The sequence below is a fragment of the Hemitrygon akajei genome, chromosome 19 (genome assembly GCF_048418815.1).
Source record: "Hemitrygon akajei chromosome 19, sHemAka1.3, whole genome shotgun sequence".
NCBI classification, from domain to species: domain Eukaryota; kingdom Metazoa; phylum Chordata; class Chondrichthyes; order Myliobatiformes; family Dasyatidae; genus Hemitrygon; species Hemitrygon akajei.
Genome location: NC_133142.1, coordinates 56,199,793 through 56,223,173, shown reverse-complemented (window position 1 = coordinate 56,223,173; position 23,381 = coordinate 56,199,793). Strand labels below are relative to the sequence as shown.

The window sequence follows — 23,381 nt, the reverse complement described above, 5'->3', positions numbered from 1 at the left end:
ATGTGCAGACACAACAAGCAATTAAGACAGTTGGAATTGTCTTTATTGCAACACAATTAACATAAAAGATAAAGCACCACAGTACAATGGGAGACACACATGCAGTCTGGTGGGAAAATCACAAAGTCAGTGGAAGTTGCTGTTCACTGTTTTTCTCTGCAGTTACTTTTTTTCTAATTAAAATTCAATAATACATTTGATTTCACAGTCTGTTGACTCCAGCTGTATGTGTGCAATTCCACTGGTCCTTTCATCATTCAAAACAAAATATACAAAAGAACTGTAACAAACATTTGGTGAACTGTAACATGGAACAGAACTTACTACATCACTAGAAAAATGTAGATCGGTTTAACAAATCCACACTGCCAATCAAACTCCCATTTACACTAAAGTTGGGGAAATCCATATAGTCACAGGGGAGATTGAAAACTCCATACAGACAGCGAGAGATCAGGATTGAACATGGTCCCTAGAGCTCTACTAGTTGTGTCATCATGCTGCTGTATTATATTTGTTACTTTTTTTGCTGAGTATGTCAATAGCATTTATTATTTGTATTTTAAAGCCTTTGGCTTTGAGAAAGCTGGCAAAATTATTAAAACATACAAAATTCATACAGGGCTTGAGAGATGTAGTGTTGATGTTTCACCTGGCTGGTTGCCAGAATGATCTGTTACAGTTGCAGAATAAGGGATAGACCATAAGATATAGAAGAAGAATTAGGCTTTTCAGCCCATCAAGTCTACTCTGCCATTCCATCATGGCTGATCCTGGAACCCACTCCAGACATCCCACCTCTCCGGGAAATTCCGGGAGTCTCCTGCATATTGATAGTGGCTCCCTGACGCCTGCAAATTATATACAATATCCTGGAAATTGATTTTTTCGAGAGCGAGAGAGCACATGAGAGATCGCGAGAGAGTGCACCATGGCAGAGTGTTCCAAAAAAAGAAAATATAAAACATACTTCACTCCAGACGGCACTGAAGTTTACCCCTGCCTAATAGGGGTCAAATAATGACAGTATTGCTCGCTGCACTGTTTGCAACAGTGACTTTTCTATTGCCCATGGTGGGTTAAATGACTGTTGATATGAGTTTAACAAGTGTCATTCGTTCATTAGCATAGCTAACATTATTTAAACTAGCTGGCTAGCTGCTAAGGAGCTACTCTATTGCAGACATCCCACCTCTCCCAGAAGTTCCAGGAGTCTCCCACAAATTGATGGTGCTACCTCCCTGAAATGAGTTTTTGCAGGGTGGGATATCTGCCACTCAACCCCGTACACCTACCTTCTCACCATATCCTTTGATGCCCTGATCAATCAGGAAATGATCAGCTTCTGCCTTAAATATACCCATGGACTTAACCTCCACAGCAGTCTGTGGCAGAGGATTCCACAGATTTACTACTCGCTGGTTAAAAATATTCTTCCTTACCTCAGTTCTAAAGGGTCGTCCCTCAATTTTGAGGCTGTGCCCTCTAGTTCTAGACACCCCACCATAAGAAACATCCTCTCCACATCCACCTTATCTAGTCCTTTCAAATTTCGGTAGGTTTCAATGAGATCCCCCTGCATTCCAAATTCCAGTGAGTACAGGCCCAAAGCTGCCAAATGGTCCTCATATGTTAACCTCTTCATTCCCAGAATCATCCTTGTGAACGTCCCCTGGACTCTCTCCAATGAAAGATCAACAATGATCATATTGAATAGTAGAACAGGTATCAGTGGCAAACTCTGGTTTCAGTTGTTATGTTCTTACAGCTACAGCACTGAAATACTACTAGATGAATGTAGCCTCTGTCAAAATCAGCATCAGGTGTAATATCACTGGCATATGTCATGAAATTTGGTATTTTTTTGTGCCAGCAGTAGATTGCAATACTTAACAGAACTATAAATTATAAATATATATGAAAACAGAAACCTAAATTAAATAAGTAGTGTAAAAAAGAGAGGGAAAAATACTGAGTTAGTGTTCATTGGTTCATTATCTATTCTGTAATCTGATGGGGGGGGGAAGAAGCTGTACTTGAAATTTTGAGTGTGTGCCTTAGGGCTTCTGTACCACCTCCTTGATGGTAGCAATGAGAGGAGGGCATGTTCTGGATTATTGGGGGTTTGGGGGGGGGTCCTTAATGATGGATTTTTGAGGTATCACCTTCTGAGGGTGTCCTGGATACTAGTTGGGTTGCTAGTGCCCTTTATGGAGCTGGCTGAGTTTACAACTTTCTGTAGCTTTTTCCAATCCTATGCAGTGGCCCCTCCATACCAGATGGTGATGCAACAAGTTAGAATGCTCACCACGGTACATCTGTAGAGATTTGCGAGTGTCTTTGGTGACATACCAATTCTCCTTTAACTCAATTAATATGAATTTCAAGGTAGAGGTTTTGTGCTACAGATACAAATGTGGATTATATTTGCTTGACTAATTATGTTGGTTTATAGGTTAATTGGCTATTGTAAATTGACCCAAATGTGTAGATTATTAGTAGAACTATATCTGTTAGAATAGATAGTTGTTAGAATAACTGAAAGAGTAAAATGGATTAGGGCAAGATTAGTGTAAATAGCTGCTTGATAATGGATTTGGGCCATGGTCTGAAGGACTTGTTTACATTTTTTACCTCTCTTTGACTCTTTTTATAATTGACCTGGACGAAAATATAGAAGGGTAGGTTAGTAAGCTTCTTGATGACACAAATGTTGGGGGTTTTGTGGATTGTCTGTAGGGGTTGTCAGAGGTTACTGTGAGACATGGATAGGATGCAGAACTGGGCTGAGAAATGGCAGATGGAGTTTAACCTAGGTAAGTGTGAAGTGCTTCATTTTGGTAGGTCAAATTTGAAGACAGAAGATAGTGTTGATGGTAACACACTTGGCAGTGTAGAGTATCAGAGAGATTTTGGGGTCCATATCCATAGGACACTAAGTTGCTGCGCAGGTTGACAGTGTTGTTAAGAAGCCATTCATCAACCATGGAATTGAGTTCAAGAGCCATGAGGTAATGTTACAGCTATATAAGACCTTGGTCAGATCCCACTTAGAGTACCATGCCTCACTGCAGGAAGGATATGGATACTATAGAAAGAGTGCAGAGGAGGTTTGCAAGGATGTTGCCTGGATTGGAGAAGCATGCCTTATAAGGATAGGTTGAGGGAACTTGGCCTTTGCTCCTTGGAGCGACAGAGAATGAGAGGTGACCTGATAGAGGTGTATAAGACAAAGAGAGGCATTGATTGTGTGGATAACCAGAGACTTTTTCCCAGGACTGAAATGGTTAACACAAGGGGTCATAGTTTTAAGGTGTTTGGAAGTAGGTACAGATGTAAGTTTTTCACATAGTGTGGTGGGTGTGTGGAATGCACTGCCGGCAGTGGTGGTGGAGGCGGATACTATATGGTCTTTTAAGAGACTCTTAGATGGGTATTTCGGGTTTAGAAAAATAGAGGGCTATGTGATAGGGTAATTTTAGGCAATTTGTGGGCCGAAGGGCCTGGAATGTGCTGTAGATTTCTATGTTCTATGACTGTATGATCTCTAGGATTACTGATAAATATTGTAGCTGACAATATACAGTAACAGGATGAGTATATATTTTTATTGTTAGCGCGGAGTAGGCCCTCGGGCTCTTAGAGCCGCTCCGCCCAGCGCACCAGATTTAACCTTAGCCTAATCACAGAACAATTTACAATGATCGTTTAACCTACCAAACGATACTTCTTTGGAATGTGGAAGGAAACTGGGGCAACCGGAGGAAACCGGAGAACATACAAACCAATCCATGTAGTAGATGGTGAAACCCTCAGACTGGAGCGCCTATCCAAAGAGCTGGGAGTGCCCATGTCTCTCATTAGCCTGGAGGATGCTGCTGAAGTGAAGGGGTTTGTTATTGTCACATGTACTAGGGCATAATGAAAAGCTTGTCTTGCCTACTGTTCACACAGATCAATTCATTATACAGTGCAGGATACTGAATTAAGTGCAGGTAGACAATAAATAAGGTGCATCTGAATCCACAGTCTTCCCGAGAGTGAACTTGCAGAAACCATCTAACTGGGATGGTGTCCCTGGCCATCTCCTTAGATCCTATACCAATCCAATGGTGAGGGTATTTACATATGTTTTAACCTCTTCCTACTTCAGTCTGAGATTTGTGCCTGCTTTAAGAAGACAACTATCATCCTGGTGCCAAAGAAAAACAAGGCTTTAATGACTATTGCTAGTGATTCTGACATGCTCCATCCATCATGAAGCATCAACCCTTCAGTTTTACCTGAAATCTTCCCCAGTAACTTTTTTTTGGCACAGCAGAAGCCTCTGTGCTGTACTCACTCTTTGGGTGGTCTGCTCTGTCAAGTCTGTGGGGTCTGTCTTGTAATAATAAGATTGTTAATGTGTTTAAGCTGCTTTTGAAAGATTGTTGCTGTAGACTTCAGTTTTAAAAGTTAAGTACGAGAATATTTTAGTGTTCCCTTGGGAGCTGGCTGCAAAATATCATCTTTCTCTGACAACATTAGGATATTAAGACAGCCAGGACCTAATCTAGAATTTAGAAGAATGGAAAGTGATCTCATTAAAATAGAAAATATTTTTCCGATGCTTAACTGGTTGAGATGTAAATTTGGTGTTTTCCCTGGTGGTGTTGCCTAGAACCAGTCATCACTGTTTCTAAATAATGAGTTGGCCTAATATGATAGAGGTGAACAAAAATCTCTTCACCAGAAGTGTGAAATTCTCTTTTTATGGGGATGTAGACACTGAGTATATTCGGAACAGGAATGAATAGAAGAGAATCAAAGGATATAGGGTTAGTGCAGGAAAGTGATTGAGTTAAGACAGACAGACAGATATACTTTATTGATCCCGAGGGAAATTGGGTTTCGTTACAGTGGCACCAACCAAGAATAGTGTAGAAATATAGCAATATAAAACCATAAATAATTAAATAATAACAAGTAAATTATTCCAAGTGGAAATAAGTCCAGGACCAGCCTATTGGCACAGGGTGTCTGACACTCTGAGGGAGGAGTTGTAAAGTTTGATGGCCACAGGCAGGAATGACTTCCTATGACGCTCAGTGATGCATCTCAGTGGAATGAGTCTCTGACTGAACGTACTCCTGTGCCTAACCAGTACATTATGGAGTGGATGGGAGACATTGTCCAATATGGCATGCAACTTGGACAGCCTCCTCTTTTCAGACACCACCATCAGAGAGTCCAGTTCCACCCCCACAACATCACTGGCCTTACGAATGAGTTTGTTGATTCTGTTGGTGTCTGCTACCCTCAGCCTGCTGCCCCAGCACACAACAGCAAACATGATAGCACTGGCCACCACAGACTCGTAGAACATCCTCAGCATCGTCCGGCAGATGTTAAAGGACCTCAGTCTCCTCAGGAAATAGAGACGGCTCTGACCCTTCTTGTAGACAGCCTCAGTGTTCTTTGACCGGTCCAGTTTATTGTCAATTCATATCCCCAGGTATTTGTAATCCTCCACCATGTCCACACTGACCCCTTGGATAGAAACAGGGGTCACCGGTGTCTTAGCCCTCCTCAGGTCCACCACCAGCTCCTTAGTCTTTTTCACATTAAGCTGCAGATGATTCTCCTCACACCATGTGACTAAGTTTCCCACTGTAGCCCTGTACTCCACCTCATCTCCCTTGCTAATGCATCCAATTATGGCAGAGTCATCAGAAAACTTCTGAAGATGGCAAGACTCTGTGCAGTAGTTGAAGTTCGAGGTTTAGATGGTGAAGAGAACGGGAGACAGGACAGTCCCCTGTGGAGCCCCAGTGCTGCTGACCACTCTGACACACAGTGTTGCAAGCGCACGTACTGTGGTCTGCCAGTCAGGTAATCAATAATCCATGACACCAGAGAAGCATCCACCTGCATCACTGTCAGCTTCTCACCCAGCAGAGCAGGGCGGATGGTGTTGAACACACTGGAGAAGTCAAAAAACATGACCCTCACAGTGCTCGCCAGCTTGTCCAGGTGTGCGTAGACACGGTTCAGCAGGTAGACGATGGCATCCTCAACTCCTAGTCGGGGATGGTAGGCAAACTGGAGGGGGTCTAAGTGTGGCCTAACCATAGATCTGCATTAATCGTTTTGAATGGTGGAGGAGGGGCGACAGACAGTAAATTAATCCAGCTTCTACTGCCAATGTTCCTTTAATGCTCTACTGCAGAAAATCACGATTATTGGTATCTCTCAGTTAATATGTCTCACACACCTGGTAATAGGTCCTGCTAAAAATGATACTTGGGTGAATATTTCCTACAAGCAAATTTCCAAAATGTAACCATATTCTAGTATTCTCAGAAAAAATCTTCAATGCATTTTCTTTCTTTCTGCAGTGAGAGGTTTATGGTGAGGCTGAACAAGAATGGAATGCCGAGAAACCCAGAGAAGATAGAGCGGCTATGTGCACTGTTTACGGTAATGTGATGGGCTCAATGCTTCATTTTCAAAAAATTCTTAATACTTTGGATTTAAAATTAAACTTAATATTGGTTCTTGTGTACAAACTGATTGTCTTAGAGATTTTGTTTAACCATACATCAAACTCATCGGAAGGCTTGCAACGACATGCTTTGGTTCATGTTCAGGGTTTAGAACTAACATAAGAAAATAGATAAGTTGGTTTATTAGTGTCAAATGTACTAACGTACAGTGAAAAACTTGTCTTGCATTCCATTTATACAAATTGATTCATTAAAACAGTGGATTGAGGTAGTACAAAGCAAAACAATAACAGAATACAGAATAAAGCATTAAAGTTACAGAGAAAGTGCAGTGAGGCAGACACTCAGGTGCAGGGTCAAAAAGAGGAAGATTGTGATGTCAAGATCCATCTTATCATACTAGGGAACTATTCAGTAGATTTTTAACAGTGTGTTTGAAGCTGTCCTTGACCCTGGTGGTTAAGTGCTTTCAGGCTTTCATATCTTCTGCCAGATGGGAGCGCAGAGAAGGGAGTGTGTCCAGGGTGGATAGGGTCTTTGATTATGCTGGCTGCTTTATTGAGAAATATAAGGGAGGCGGGTTTCCATGATGTGCTGAGCTGTGTCCACAATTCTACGGTTTCTTGCAGTCATGTGCCAAATCAAGCTGTGATGCATCCAGATAAGATGGTTTCTATAGTGCACCGATAAAAAATTGATGGGAGTCAAAGGGGAAATGCCAAATCATAAACACATGAAACTCTGCAAATGCTGGAAATCCAAAGCAACAGACACACACACAATTCTGGAGGAACTCAACAAAAAGACAGCATCTATGGAAATTAATAAGCAGTCAACATCGACGTTACAGGCCGAGAACCTTCTTCAGTCCTGAAGTAGGGTCTCAGCCTGAAATTTTGACTTTTTATTCATTTCCATAGATGCTCCCTGACCTGCCGGTTTCTTCCAGCATTGTGTGTGTGTTGCTTGGAAAATGCCAAATTATATCTTAGTCTTCTGAATAAGCCAAGGCATTGATGAGTTTTCTTGGCCATGTTGTCTACGTGCTTGGACTAAGACAGGTAATGGTCACTGCAAGGAACTTGAAACTCTCAACCTTCTTGACCTAAGAACTGTTGATGTAAACAAGACCCCACCCTGCTTCCTGAAGTTACTGACCAGCTCTTTTCTTGACATTGAGGTAAAAGATGTTATCTAAAGTAGGTGGCTTTACTGTCCAGGTGCTCCAGAGGTGAGTAGAAACCTAGGGAGTGGGCATTTGCCGTGGACCTGTGTTGGTGGTAAGTGAATTGCAGTGGGTAGAAATTCTCTGGAGGCCATGACTAGCCTCTCAAAGCACTTCTAGAAAAGTCTACGTAGAAATTTCAGCATACATAGGGGTAGGGGCCAAAGGTAGGTGGCATCAGGAGTTTGGTGAGTGGACTAGAAAGAAGAGTTGGAGGAGTGTCAGTAGTCGACATTGTAGTGAAACAGTTCCCAAAGTTCAAAAGTAAGGGACAAGCTTGCCAATCCTTTGCTGCATTGTTAAAATATATTTGTTACAGGAGTGACCAATGATGATTACTGTTACATAGCTTTGTCTCCATCTCCAGCAGTGCTTCAGAAGGAGAGTGTGCAGAGAATGACCATGTACCATTCATGGGGAAATAGCTTCAGTCTCACAAAATGCCTGTTGAATTTCATGTGTGACACAAAATTATCATGAAATAGTTGTTACTATATTTTCTTGCGCAATTGACTTCTAGTCACGTAATGCTGGAAAAAATAGCATTGACATGATTAAAACGTTGGGCAATATTTCTCCCTTACCAGCTCCATCTCTTTACATTAAAAAAGATGTTAAGAAAAGATAAAATAATTAAAAGATCATCAAAATTAAACATGTGGGATGCACATTACTGCACAAATCAGTCCTCAATGAAGAAAATGCCATTCTCTGACTGATCTTGCACGTAATAATTGTCTTTATGATTAGGTTTGTTCTTATAAGTGATACAATGTATTTTAATGACAGCAGTTGTTGCTAAGTACTGTATTGTTTGCCAGTATATTAGTAATTACTCATTGTATAATAAGGCCTATCAGTTAGTGTTAGGCCTTAAAAAGATTTTCAGCACCTCCAAGTAGGGAATTAAGTGAAACTGTCATGATTCTCATAAACAGATTTAATATTGATTTATTATTTTCTTCTGGTTGTGATAGAAAATTCTGACCCATTTGCCTCTTGAGTAGTTGGAGAAAATCAAATGGCTCAATATCGGAGAGTAGCAGAGAAGTTCAGTGTTTATGTAGGTGTCAAAGAAGATACTTAATTAGCTGCATTGTTTCTCAGTTCACCCTGCAGTCACAAAAGTTGTCTTTTTTTATCTTGTAATGAGCTATACCATCTGTATGCAATAAAGTTGCATTTTTGTTTCTGTGAGAAAATTGTGTTTGGTCATTAGGTTAAAGTTATGAGTTGGCTTTGGTTAATTGGGACATTGTTCCAAGAATCATGAAGAAAACAAGCAATGGCTAACATTTAAAGAATTTATGCAGAGATTATGAATAATGTCTATTTCCCTAAGGTACAAAAAGCTCTGAAGCACTGTAATCCTGTGGCTAACAACAGAAGTTAAGGGTTTTGCTAGACTAAAGCTATTGTTGTATAATTTCTGATAAGAGCAACATGCCTCATGAACAGAAAAAAAATCCAAAGTTCAGCAAAAAAGTATCAAGGCATTGATAAGAAAAAGTGGAATACAAAAGAAATATGGTAAGAAGCATACAAACATACTAAGCAAGTGTCTATATACTTCTTCGGCTGTCCATCGATTTTGATGTTGACTGAGGCCTGGGCAAGGTTGTATGGAAGACCGACAGTTGTCCATGCTGCAAGTCTCCCCTCTCCATGCCACCAATGTTGTCCAAGGGAAGGGCAAAGGCCGAAACAGCTTGGCACCGGTGTCGTCACAGAGCAATGTGCGGTTAAGTGCCTTACTCAAGGACACAACACACTGCCTCAGCTGAGGCTCGAACTAGCAACCTTCAGATCGCTAGACCAACGCCTTAGCCACTTGGCCATGCGCCAACACAAATGTGTCTAAATAGATGTATAAAGGAAAAGAAAGGCTTAAAGTTAATGTAGGTTTTTTATGGGACTGAGACAGAAGCCCTTGTATCAGGGGACAAGGAAATGGGAATAAGTATCTGAATTTAATGGAAGATAGTTACCTAGAAAGGATGAAAAAAGTCACAGAAATTAGATAGTGATAGTGAAAAGAAGTTGTATTGCATAAATTAATGGAACTGAAAGCCAAAAATCTCCAAACTATGATGACCTGCATCTCAAGGTTTTTAAAGAGGTGGTGATGGATATAGTGGATACACCAGTTGCTAACTTCCAACATTCTATTGATTCAGACACCTGCAGATTGAAACCCACTAACTACAGACTGATTGGCCTAACACCAAAATTCTTGGGAAACAAATGGTCACAGGCTGTTGACCATTCGTCAGTGGAACTAGGTTAGGCAAGTCACTGCAACTCGTAATTAATGGAAGTTCATACGTTATTGTCTGCATAAACAACAATGAAACTGTCTTGACACCAGACCAACAACTTACAACATGAATTCTGCTGTTTCCTTTGTACCAATACTCACTCAGACAAAATGTCCAATTTATAAACAATGGAATAGGGGAATTCCATCACCAGATGCTGGAACCTTCCTTTTTCCAGCCCCTGGTATGGGGATTCTTCCTTGCAATGGTGGGTCTCTTGAGAGAGTTATCACTGATAGCATATTTGAAGTGTCCACTTTTATATTCGTCCCTTACTAATTCAAATATTGCATTCCAGTGTCATTGGCTGTAGGTCATGAGTCTGAACATTAACACCTTTTATTGGCTCTATTTATTGCCCTCTTTCCAGCCATTGACAAGCAGTAACTTACAGCTTTTGTTCTCTTCAGTAACCAGCTCAAATCACTCCTTTATCTGAAGCAACATTGCGTTTACTTTAAAACATAGTAAGTGAAGAACTTCATCTCACAAAATGAAGGATGTAAAACAGTTCCACAAAATTGCAGTCTCCATCTACAATCACATGACAGGAACCAAGGCAATTGATCTGACTGCTTCCACTGTCCTTGACCCATTCAAGTTCAACATTTTCTTCCATATTTAAAATTCACCATGGCCAACAGGCCATTTAGAAAATAATAGTAAGATGAATCAGAGAGGAGAAATTTTGTTTGAGGAATATGTTGGAATGTTTTCTTAAAAGTTGTAACCAGCAAAATGAATCATGGGGAACAAGTTGATGTAATGATCTTGTACATTCAGAAAGCCTTTGTTAATGTGCCACAAACTACATTATCAAATAAAATTATCGCATGTGGGAATTATTCTTAGACCACTGCTACTCACAATCTCTCTCAGTGATATGGAGGAGGGAGTCAATTACAATATTAGTCAAATTACCAAGTAATATAGCGCAGATTGGTATTAGAGCTGTCAGGAGAAAACAGAGAGGCTTCAGAAGAAACAGAAATTGATATATACTGAGATATTGTTTAGTTTGATCGAATATAATGTGCAAAAAATTGAGGTAATAGTTTTGGTGGATAGAAAACCAGACATGTAGAGTAATATTTTAAGCAATGTGAGATTAATAGGTGATGCCACACTAGGTGATTATGTTCACAAATCACTGGAAGTTAATGTACAGGTACAGAAAGCAATTAGTCCCATAATGTAACTGCAAGAGAATTTGAGACCAGGAGTAAAGACACCCTACATAAATTTTATGGTGCCCTGATGAGACTGAATGCAACAAATGTTTACTGTAATGATTCCTAGGATGTGGAAGTTGTCCTTTGGGAAGAGCTTAAATGGCAGAATAGGTGTAAGGATGAAGTTTCATATGACTCTAATTTGTGTCCTCTCCTGAGTCAACATCTTCAGGACTGAGACTCTTGTTATCCTCAATGGAAAATGCTGGGCAGTCATCCCCAACATCAGGTTCCTAGAACATACATTCTTCTTCAAGCTCTGTTTTGGGAGGCAATAACCTGGCAGAGACAGGATAAGATTTAAGGATGTTCCAAGCCTCCATAAAGAGACAGAACATCTCCACCAACTCCTAGGAACATTTGGTTTTTGACTGTTTAAAGTGAAGGAACGTTTGGGATGGCATTGAGGACATCAAGGCTGTGCACTGAGAGCACACAGAAGCTTTACTTAAGGGGCACACCACATCTTAAACTACTGCTACTCTACCCTTACCACCCCGTTATGACCTATCAGACACATTCTGCAACATTTATGGAAGATTCCCCAGGTCTCACACAACTGAAGGAAGAATTTCCTGATGCCAAGAGATTACCTAAGACGAGGAAGAAGATATCCAGAACATGGGGTTGCAGTGTCCTAGTAAAGAATCTACCATTCATTATTTAAGTGAGAAGAAGATTCTTCACCAGGTATATTGTGAATCTTCAGTATTTTCTTCCCAAGGGGACTGTGGGAGCTGTCACTAAGTATATATTCAAGATAAAGATTGTTACGTTTTAAGAAAGGGGGAAGTTGCTGCAGGAATATGACACTGCAGTGAAATATCAGTCTTGGTCTTTTTGAATGGCCAAGAAGGTGTGAAGGCCTAAATAGAATGTGTCTGCTTCTATTCATTATGTTCTTCTGGATGCTGCCTGACCTGCTTAGTGTTTCCAACATAAAAATGCCTCTTAGCATTTAAAAGATTGACCATGTGGGGAAATTTGGTGTAGCTTTTACAAATTGTTCCTAGAAGGCATATTTTACCACAAATCAATAAAGTATGAGTAACAGGTCAGATTGAAAGCCTGTCTCTACTTCGCAAGGTTATTGGCATCCAAGCTGGAAACTTAACACTAATTACAAGCAATACTAGTGCAGTAGAGGTGCCTCTGCATACTTAATTTAATTATAATCAGTAGAAACAAACCAGTAGTGGCTGTCACATGCAAATAGCTACTTGGAACCATGAATGAGAGTTGAATGTCTGGTGAGGACTAAAGGTGAGTATGCTACTCCAGAATGGGAATGAGTCCTTTCACCAGAGATACACTGCTTTGATAGGCAGGTTAAACCAGGTGAGGGTAGTCAGAGGGCCTCATATCCCAGTGAGATATGCCTGTCCTAGCATGCAAGGTCAGCTCCAGCAGACCGACAGGAGAATGAATCAACAGTGCGATTCTATAGACAGGAAGGTGGTTGTGCAACACTTCATGGAGAGCTAAGGACATGATATGACAATAGACAATAGGTGCAAATGTAGGCCATTCAGCCCTTTGAGCCAGCACCGCCATTCACTGTGATCATGACTGATCATCCACAATCAGTACCCCGTTCCTGCCGTCTCCTATGGCACATATGACACAGAAAAAGTTATGATCATCCACTGCAACCAAGGAAGATCCCAGTGGTGATAACTACTCGCATCACTGGACCTGGACTTCTAAGGTCAAGTAAGTGGAACTGCCCCAGTGCAGTGGCTTTTCCATTTTAAAATTCTTCCGCACAGGTTTCTTCTGTAATCATCAGATATGATGGACAACCAATCAATCAATCATACTATCAGTAAGAACAAATGAAAAGGAGAGAAAATATTCTGAGGCTAATACTCCTGCAAATGTTCAGTTTTTGCACCTAAGATTAAATTTCTCTCCCATCTTTCGCACCATGTGATGGATCAATATAGTTTGGGAACTTTGAAGCTTTCTTCTTATGTATTTATTGCAATATCACATTTCTTCATGTTGGCTTTATCTTATGGACCACTGACACTTTTTTGGCTGGACCTCAGCTCTAGATAAAGGTTGAAATTGCACATTTCTTGATCACTGCAGCTCTACCAAGAATCAAAGAGCTGAATTCCAGAGGTGCAGTGAGAGTGACTACAATTGGCAGCATTTCACTACATGTGGCACCAAGGGAGCCTTGGCAGTTATCATCAATAGGTATCAAGGAGAGAGCAGATGTTTGAGTCCACAGTTAAATTGGATCCACAATGATTTGGCCATTTGGATTCAGAATTGGCTCATGACAGACTTTCTCATCATCTGACCTCAACCACCAAGAAAGGCAAGGGCATCATTCAATACACACCTGCACTTTACAAGAAGTCTCTGTCCTGTTTGAGGTAGGTTTTATCAGTTCACATGTGAAATTAAATCATAAAATGAAATAAATTGGAATGATGCATAAATAATTATAAGGAAGGTTCAAATAATAAAGGACAAATCTGTGATGTCTTCCTTTTTATTCAAGATTGATAAACATATTTTAAATCTTAAAACTTTGCTAAAGGCTTAGTTTTTTTATAGCTTCCCTGGGAAGACATATTGATAGGTTATGACTACATCACGTGCTTGTTAGACAATGATCTCTTCTGTAGTTCAATAATATTGTTTTGACCTACCACTTTTGGATATTCCTATCTATGGAGTCCAAAGAATTAAATAATTTCCAAATGTAAATTGCAGTCGCTAATTTGAGAGCATGATGTTATCAGCAGAATCGTTTTATGAGAATTGCCAAAAGCAATAATACCATAGCCAGGCAGAACAGAGATGATTGTGTAAGTCCTGACACCAGACATAAGTAACTGAGATTAATTTATGTAAGTAATTAGCAGGCAAATCTTCATCACTCAGTACAATTTCTGGGAAAGATCAACCTGCATCTGCGAAGAACAATTGCTGTTATTTCTGTTTTCTCCAAAATTTAAGAGTTTTCTGAGTAACCTGCGTTGCTTGTTGTATACCAGGCCATCTCCTTTGATAGAAACTTCCCATCACCATCAGATCCCTCTCCCATTCCCACATTCAACATTGCTGATGTAATGTTGTCAGTAAGCACCCTAAGACGAGAAAGGCATTACAGAAAGGAAACCTATAAACTGCCACCAGAAAAAATCCATTATTGTTATCTACCCATGAGGAAATATTTTAGTTTGCAGTTCAATTCATCATTATGTCAACTGGTGTCATTTTGGTAAAGAAGGTAGATAGGAGAAATCCGAGACCTTGAACTAGATGAACAGAAGTGCTGTCATATTAGGGTGAAATTTGTATTTTGGTTTAAAACCTCCACTGAACATCAGACTTTTTAGTTAGCATAAGAATGAAAGATAAATTTATTTTCCAAAAAGTCTTTTAGGTTTGTCAATAAATTTGGTAACTATCAATGTTGGTGAAATGTTTACATACAATTTTGCCACAAATGTTTCGTTCCTGTGTGTAAATATATTTTAGGTCAAAAGTTTATTAGAAATAGTACATGCAAGCAAATGGTGGGACATACCAGGCAGCCATAAACTTTTTTAAAATACATTGGAACTAATAAAGAAAGTAGATTATAGTTTATTTGCACTAGTTTAGAAGCATTAAATTAGTGTGGTATGGTACATTGGCTGTTTCAAAAAGTTACCAGAGGTTGCAATCTTTCTCTGAAATCTTCTTCAGAAACTGTTGGGCTTTGATTGTAAATGGGATATCTTTTACAGCTCAGTGTTCTAATTAATTATTACTTCTTTCAATGACAACAGTTGCTTGCACTTATTCCTTGAGATCCAGTCCATAAAAAGCACACCTACTGTAAAAGCATCACTGCTATGAGCTGTATAATAAGGTGTTTGATACAGAAGGTAGGGGAGCATTCCTCCATTTCCCAGTGTCTGCTTCCCCTCCTCCTCTACTCCCCCCACCCTAAAAACAGAACACCAACAGAGTTCCTTGACTCTACCTTTTCATGCACCCAGCTTCTTCATCCAGCACATTATCCTTGACCATTTCCACTAGTTCTAATGTGATCCCACCACCAGCCGTACCTTCGCCTCCTTACTTATCTGTTTTTTTGTAGGGACTGCGCTCTGTGACACCCTGGTCTGCTTATCCTTTCTCACCCACTCCACCAGTTTCCTTGCACTTTCACCTGCAACCATAGAAGCTGCTATACCTGCTCCTTTGCCTCCTCCCTCACCACCATCTGTGGACCTAAGCGGAAATTCCTCATGGTGCAGAAATTCACCTGCAACTCTTCTAACCTAGTCTGCTTATAATATGGCCTCAAGCCAACCATAGACTAGGCGAGCATTTTGTAAGACACATGCAATTGTTTCTAGCTGAATGTCATTTTAACTTTTCTTCCCACTCCTGCAGCCACCCATCAGCCTTCTCCATTACTGCAGAGGTCGTGCATACTGGAAGAACAATATTTAATATTCCTCTAGGATATCACACAACCCAATTGTATGAACATTGAACTTTTCAGCTTAAGTTAATCACCTTCCTCCCACACAGACTTAAGCTCCTAGTTTCCTTCTCCCTTAGTTCATCTCTCTTCATCCTCATCAACATGGTTTCTCTACCTATAGCCCCTGGGCTGTCTGGTTCCACCACAAACCTACCAGCCTCTGTCTCTCTCCTCACACTGCTGTATGCTGTCAGCTTCTCTTCTTCCCTCTCAGTATCTCAATCCAAAGTGTTAGCTTTGGCTTCAAAGATGCTGCTTGAAGCGATGCGTTATTCCAAGTATTCTATTTTTATGTGTGGTGTAGAACTTGGAAAAAGGATGGAGCATCTATCAAAGTTCTTTGAAAGAGTGTCATACAGGCTGATGAATGAGATTTCCACAAAGGGGTCCTGTGCAATCACAGCCTACATGGAAGCTGCTCACAGGCAACAGTCTGAAGCATCTGGCAGGATGTCACAAGGGAGCTTACTACCAGGAGTATGGCAGCAAGAGCAATACAACAAAAAAAATACAAGTGAAGTCAAGGCCTCAGTTCAAACAGATTCCAGCATGTGCAGCCATTTGCTTCAACACATAATGTTCAATTCCAACAACTACTCCTCCACAACAGTCATTACTGCCTCATTCTCAGAGGCTCACAAAACCATACAAACTAAGTTTTTACAGGGACTGCAAATGCCCAGAATCTTAAGCAAAAAAAAACACACAAGCCAACAAACTCAGTGATCAGGTAGCATCAGTGTGGGGCGGGGGTTGTTGGGACAAGAGCTTGTAAATGTTTGTAGTACATGGACCTCATTTACCATGTTTTATGTTATTCAGAAAGGTAGCACATAACAGATGAAGACACTGTGGAATGGGGGGGGGGGGGGGGTGTCCAACTCATGGATAAGGATTAACAGGCCTGTTTGTATGTGGATCACCTAACTGGGTATAAGTGTGTTTAATGAGCCATACTCATCAAAGACTGTGGAATAAAGTTCAAAGTAAATTTATTAAAGTACATGTGTGTCACCATATGCTATAATGTTCATTTTCTTGCAAGCATTCACAATAGAACAAACAAGTACAGTAGAATCAATGTAAATCTACACAGAGCCTGAAAAACAACCAATGTGCAAAAGATAAATTGTACAAGCACAAAAATAAATAGATAGATAGATGCTGAGAACATGATGCTCACAGTTTCTTGAGTATGCAATCTGTTCAGGTTTCAGTCATGTGACTCATACTGAGAGGGTTTAAGAGGTAGGTAGTGAGTGTATATTTATCCGCAGATTGTACAAGACCATTATGATTGCTGTGTAAATTCATATCCTTTCCATGTATTCTATTGCATTTTAGTGATACATAGTCCAATGGAAAATAAAGTGCACAACAAGGGCTCATGCATGATTTACAATCACTAAATTTGATAGAATTCTTGAAAGGATGCCTCAGGCACTGCAAGCATAATGTCCTTGTATTTGGTATAATGAGAATCAAACAGAGTTTCCTGCACTAACAGACCCTAGTGCTGCCTGTAGGCATTTTATCAGCCTAAAAATATGTGTTTTCTTAAGTGATAATAACACTCTTTACTGCTTGCTAAATATTTACAGAGTTAGAAAATGAAGCTTCATTGTGCTAAGCTTCACATCAGCTTTGTTCATCTGTGGGAACTGTTCTCTGGTACCTAATGTCTAACATCAATGATTTCCACTAAATACAGGGTGACAGTTCAGATAAACCAAGTGAGAACAGCATTTCAGAAACCCTTGAGCTAGCGGAGAAACAGTTAGAGTGCATGAGATAAAACAGACATCTTTAAACGTAAGACATTATTTTGGCAATTGCAGTGAAAATTCAAATTAAACCGAGCTCCGACCATGTCTCCATCCTAAGTGGTTACCTGACTATACATTATGCATGCAAGTGTGCAGACCAACATGGAGATATCATGTAACAATTTAATGAAAATATCTGTGGCATCTTTATTAAAAATGTCACATGATATATCTGTTTGTAGTCCACAATTCAAAGACTCTAATTAGATGAACGAGGTGTCATGATATTAAAAGCAAGCATATTTTTTGATTTGTATATTAGGTAAGGGAAATTAGATGGATCAGTTATTAATTGAAAACTGAAATAGTGCCATTATACATTGTTTTGCCCATTATATTGATGGAATAGTCATCTCTGCAGGTGCTCTGGAGAAAGTAGAGTTTGGGATCTTAGGAGAAGGGGAGAAGTGGCAAATCGCTTTTCACAAAGTTGGTATTATATAATTGTGATTATCCCTGCAGAGGACTGATTTAATAATGGCAGCAAATAATAAACACAAGAGACTCTGCAAAATCCAGAGAAACACATACAATGGCAGAATTGATTAGAGAAGTAGGGAGTTGCCAGGTGCATGAGTTGCAGTCAGACAGGAGGGAAAGGAAGTCTACTATGACAGCTGGTAGAGAGGGAAATCCAGAGTAGAGAATGCAACAGAGATCCAGTGAGCGCCATGACTGAAATGTTCAGAAGATGACTGTTAAAATGCACACTGAGACACTCAGTACAGTGTCAAACTAGAAGAATGAATACATAAAATGAGTAAGCTAATGGCCTCTTAGACCATAAGACAGAGGAGTAGAGTTAGGCCATCTGCCTCGTTGAGTCTGCTTTGGCATTTGCTCATGGCTGATTTATTTTCCCTCTCAACCCCATTCTTTTCTCCCCATAACCTTTGGTGTCCTTACTAATCAAGAACCTATCAACCTCTGCTTTTACTTGGTCTATGGCAATAAATTCCACATCTTCACCACCTTCTGGCTAAAGAACTTCCTCCTCATCTGTTAGAAAGGGGGCCCCCTTCTATTCTGAGGCTGTGCCTTCTGGTCCTAGACTCACTCCCTAAAGGAAACATCTTCTCCACATCCACTCTGTCTAGGCCTTTCAATATTTGATAGGTTTTAATGAGATTCCCCGTCTATTCTTAAACTTAAAGGTCCAGAGCCATTAAACACTCCTCATAGCTTAACCCTTTCATTCCTGGAATAACGTTTGTGAACTTCCTCTGGACCCTCTCGAATGCCAGCACATCTTTTCTTAGAGTCTGGGCCCAAGACTGCACATAATAATCCAAATGCCGTCTGAACAATGTTTTATAAAGCTCAGCATGATATCCTTGTTTTCATATTCTAGTCCTTTCCAAATGAATGCTAACATTGTATTTGCCTTCCTTATCAAAGGATTAAATTACTATAAATTGCACATTTAGACGGAGACATAACGTGAAGATTTTTATTCCTCATGTATATAAAGGATGCAAGTAATAAAGTCAATTCAATTCAATTCAAAGGCCTTCTGAAATACCAAGTAAACAACGTCCACAGACTCTCCTTTGTCTATCCTCCTGGTTAGTTGCTCAAAGAATTCCAACTGACTTGTCAGGCAAGATTTCCCTTTAAGGAAACTATGCTGACTTTGGCCTATTTTATCATGTGCCTCTAAGTACCCTGAAACCTCATCTTTAATAAGGGACTCGTAACATCTTGCCAACCATTAAGTGATTGGCAATGGCTAACTGGTTTCCTGTCTTTGCCTTCCCCCCCCCCACCTCTATCTTAAAGAGTGGAGTGACAATTGCAATTTTCCAGTCCTCTGGAAAAAATCCAGAATCTAGTGATTTCTAAAAGATCGCTAATAACACCTCCAAAATCTTTTCAGCTACCTCTTACAGAACCCTGGTCCAGGTGACTTACACACTTTCAGACCTTTCAGTTTCCTAAGCACCCTCTCCCAAGTAATAGTGACTACACTCACTTCTGCCCCCAATACTCTTGAACATCTGGCATGCTACCTGTGTCATCCACAGTGAAGACTTATGTAAACTACTTATTCAGTTTATACGCCATTTCTTTGTTCCCTTTTGCTACCTCTCCAGCACCATTTTCCAGTAGTTTGATATCCACTTTTGATCTTTTATTCTTATTATTGGCTAGCTTACCTTCATACTTCATCTTTTCTCTCTTTATTGCTTTTTTAATTGCCTTCTTATGAGGTTATGTAGATATGGGAGAGCATTGCTCTCTACTCTAGAAGTGATATTCACTCAGTATAAATGTTAATAATGCCCAGGAAATATAATAGCTGATGGAGCATGGTTTTGACTTTGTGGAGACAAGTAAATTTAATCAGAATTCAACTTACAATGTAGCTGTAGCAGATCAGTCTCTAGCAAGCAAAGGTTGCCATTCTGTGTGAACAGCGAGATACCTCACTGCTTTTCAGTGTTGCCATCAGGAGTAAGACAACAGTTTTCCCAAACAGTAGTTTTTACCAAGCTGACAGGACTTTGGATACTATAATGACATATATGTGATTTGTACCACCGCTGTTGTGCATACTCTTAACTGCCCAGTGCAATCGGAGCCTCAGTTACTCCTCAGCCCCCGCCAAAGGGTTTCGGCCCGAAAAGTCAACTTTACTTTTTTCCATAGATGCTGCCTGGCCTGCTGAGTTCCTCCAGTATTTTGTGTGTTGCTCAGATTTAGAGCATCTGCAGATTTTCTCTTGTTTGTGATTACTACTCTGTTCTGAAGTCTCTTCCAGGGATGCGTACCCTGAAAGTTTGAATCTTTCCTTCGACGGGAGTTCAGTGAAACTCTCTCTCACTGTCCCCCCACTGCTGCTCTCCAACTCTTTGACCATGTGTTTACCCAGACCTGCTACCTCAGCCATGTATCCTTTCTGGTAACATGTCTACACCGCCAGCTTATACCACACAATTTCCAGATTTGTTTTCAAGCTGCTTGATTTGGATCCTCCGACGACATCGGGTACGCACATTCAATTGATTGCTTCTCCCACTGGATTCTACTCACCACCCTTTCTGCCACGAGGAGGTACCCAGTGTCCCCATTCCAGTCACTTCCACAATTCCAAATTCTTTTTCCGCCACTTAAAATTGAACTGTATGCTTCTTTATCCTCTGCTGGATCCATGCTCTTAATCGCCGGTTCTTTGACTTACTCATGTCCTGCAAGAATCGGAAGATTGCCCATCTACGGACCACCGAACCTGCTGATTCCAAGGTCAGCAGGGCTCGATGTCTTCGCCCTGCTGCTGACCTTAACGGCTCCAACAATTTAGAGCAAACTCAAAATGCCGACTCCACTGCCACCAATGCAGGTTCCAATGACCTCAGGCACCTCCAAAGTGCAGATTGCACAACCTCCAACTCCAACTCTGGCTTTGACCTCCAGGCTGAGTCTTCACACGCTGCCATTGGAACCCCAGTCTCCCCTTCTCCCACTGTCACTCCGCAATCCTGTCTCTCTCAGGCCCCACCACCAGCTCTTGGGCCCTTGGAGACTCCATCTTCATCTCATTCCACCATCCTTGAATATCCCAAACCTCCATATCCCTCAGACACTACGGACCCTCTTCCCCCCCTCCAATCCCGGCTCTCATCCATGCTGGGTCTTCACCATACCCTCTGACCTTCCCCTCTCTGAGGCAGAACATTCTGTCCTCAGTAAGGATCTCACCTTTGTCCCCCTGTGCCCACACCTCAGTGAGTAGCATGCCTACTATGATGCTGAGCTCTTCTTCTGTGACCTTCCTCTCCTAGCCTATTTCTTTGGCAAGATGGGAGATGAGAGACCCTTCTCCCATCTTCAAACCTCCTCCTCCTCCTGGACTCCCTGCCCTGGTCTTCTGCCTGCTCTGGACCTTTTCATTGCCAGCTGCTGACGGGATATTAATCATCTAGACTTTAACGCTCCTCATTCCTATTCCAACCTCACTCCTTCCAAACACTCTGCTCTGCATTCCCTCCACATTAATCCTAACCTCACCATCAAATCTGCAGACAAGGAAGGTGCTGTAGTAGTCTGGCTTACTGAACTCTACCTTGCCAAGGCCTAGTGCCAACTCTCAGATACCTCCTCTTACTTACCCCTCAAATAGAACCCCACAAGGAATGTCAGGCCATTGTCTCCCACACCATCACCAACCTTATTGACTCTGGGGATCTCCCATCCACCACCACTACCCTCAGTTCCTGCAACCCACACCTTCCATTTCTAACTCCTACCCATGATCTACAAACCCACTTATCCAGATAGGTCCATTGTTTCAGCTTGTTCCTGCCCCACTGAACTCATATTGGCATAACTTGTCTCTGTTTTATCCCCCGAAGGTCAGACCCTTCCTACCTACATCCGTGACACTTCATACACTATTGATCTTTTCAAGAATTTTTAATTCCCTGGCCCCTATCATCTCATTTTTACTATGGATGTCCAGTCCCTATACACTCCATCCCTCACCAGGAAGGCCTCAAAGCTTTCCATTTTTTTCTGGACGCCAGACCTAACCAGTTCCCCTCCACCACCACTCTCCTCTACTTAGCAGAACTTGTCCTTCTCTCAATAATTTCTCCTTGGCTCCTCCCACATCCTTCAAACAAAAGGGGTAGCTATGGGCACTAGCATGGGTCCCAGCTATGCCTGCCTGTTTGTTGGCTACGTGGAACAGACTATGTTCCAAGCCTAAAGTGGTGACCGTCCTGCACTTTTACTATGCTACGTCGATGACTTCCTGTAACCATGCTGAAGAACTGACAATTTGCACAGTATTTGACCCGTCAAGTCGTGGGGCAATCAGTTTCAAGTTTCCTTTGTTCCTTGAGTCCCAAACACAGGGTTCCTCTTTTCTAAAATATGAAGTGTTAACCAATTTAAAAATTTCATTCAAAGTTTCCTCAGAGATTGAAGTCTGTAAATCTTGTTCCCAAAGATTTTTAATTTTGTCTATAGGAGCGTTTCTCATTCCTAGCAACATACCATAAATATTGCATACTGAACCATTATAAAAAGATTTCAAATTAAAAATTACATCTAATAAGTCCTTATCAGAACTTATAGGAAATGTATATAGTTGAGAATGCAGAAAGTCTCTAATTTGTAAATAACGAAAAAAGTGAGTTTTAGGTAAACTATATTTAGCTGACATTTGCTCAAATGAAAGAAGATTTCCTCCAACAAACAAATCTTGGAAGTATTTAATACCTACTCTATCCCATTCTTTAAAAACTGAATCGGTCATCGGAGGTTTAAAAAAATAAAACAAATGGGACTAGACAAAGAAAACCTTAATAGACCTAAGAATTTCCTAAATTGTACCCAGATCCTCAAAGTATGTTTAACTACCAAATTTTCAGTTAGTTTACTAAAAGATAAAGGGAGTGAGGATCCGAGAAGAGAAATAATAGAAAATTTATTAACAGAGTTAGCTTCCAAAGAAACCCATATCGGGCAGTCCTCACAGTTAATATAATATCCAAAACATAAGATTTCGTATGTTGACTGCCAAATAAAAAACCTAAAATTTGGTAAAGCTAAACCTCCATTCTTCTTAGATTTTTGAAGATGAACTTTATTTAGTCGAGAATGTTTGTTTTTCCATATATAAGAAGATATAATAGAATCGAGAGAATTAAAAAAAGATTTAGGAATAAAAACAGGTAATGCCTGAAAAAGGTGTATAAATTTAGGTAAAATGTTCATTTTAATAGAGTTGATTTAGCCAATCAAGGATAACAATAAAGGCGACCAGTTTGATAGTGTCCTTTTTACAAAA

At 40.6% G+C, this 23,381-nt stretch overlaps 1 protein-coding gene across 7 annotated transcripts in view; it reads left to right on the top strand.

Annotated features, from left to right (window-relative positions):
• The window catches only part of dock3 (dedicator of cytokinesis 3), a 968,429-nt gene that overhangs the window by 527,637 nt on the left and 417,411 nt on the right, over positions 1 to 23,381 (top strand). For all 7 annotated transcript variants that reach the window (XM_073072555.1, XM_073072554.1, XM_073072550.1 and 4 more), the window contains exon 10: positions 6,378 to 6,459. In XM_073072555.1, the coding sequence (XP_072928656.1) occupies positions 6,378 to 6,459 (82 nt within the window). The remainder of the gene's footprint in view (positions 1 to 6,377; positions 6,460 to 23,381) is intronic.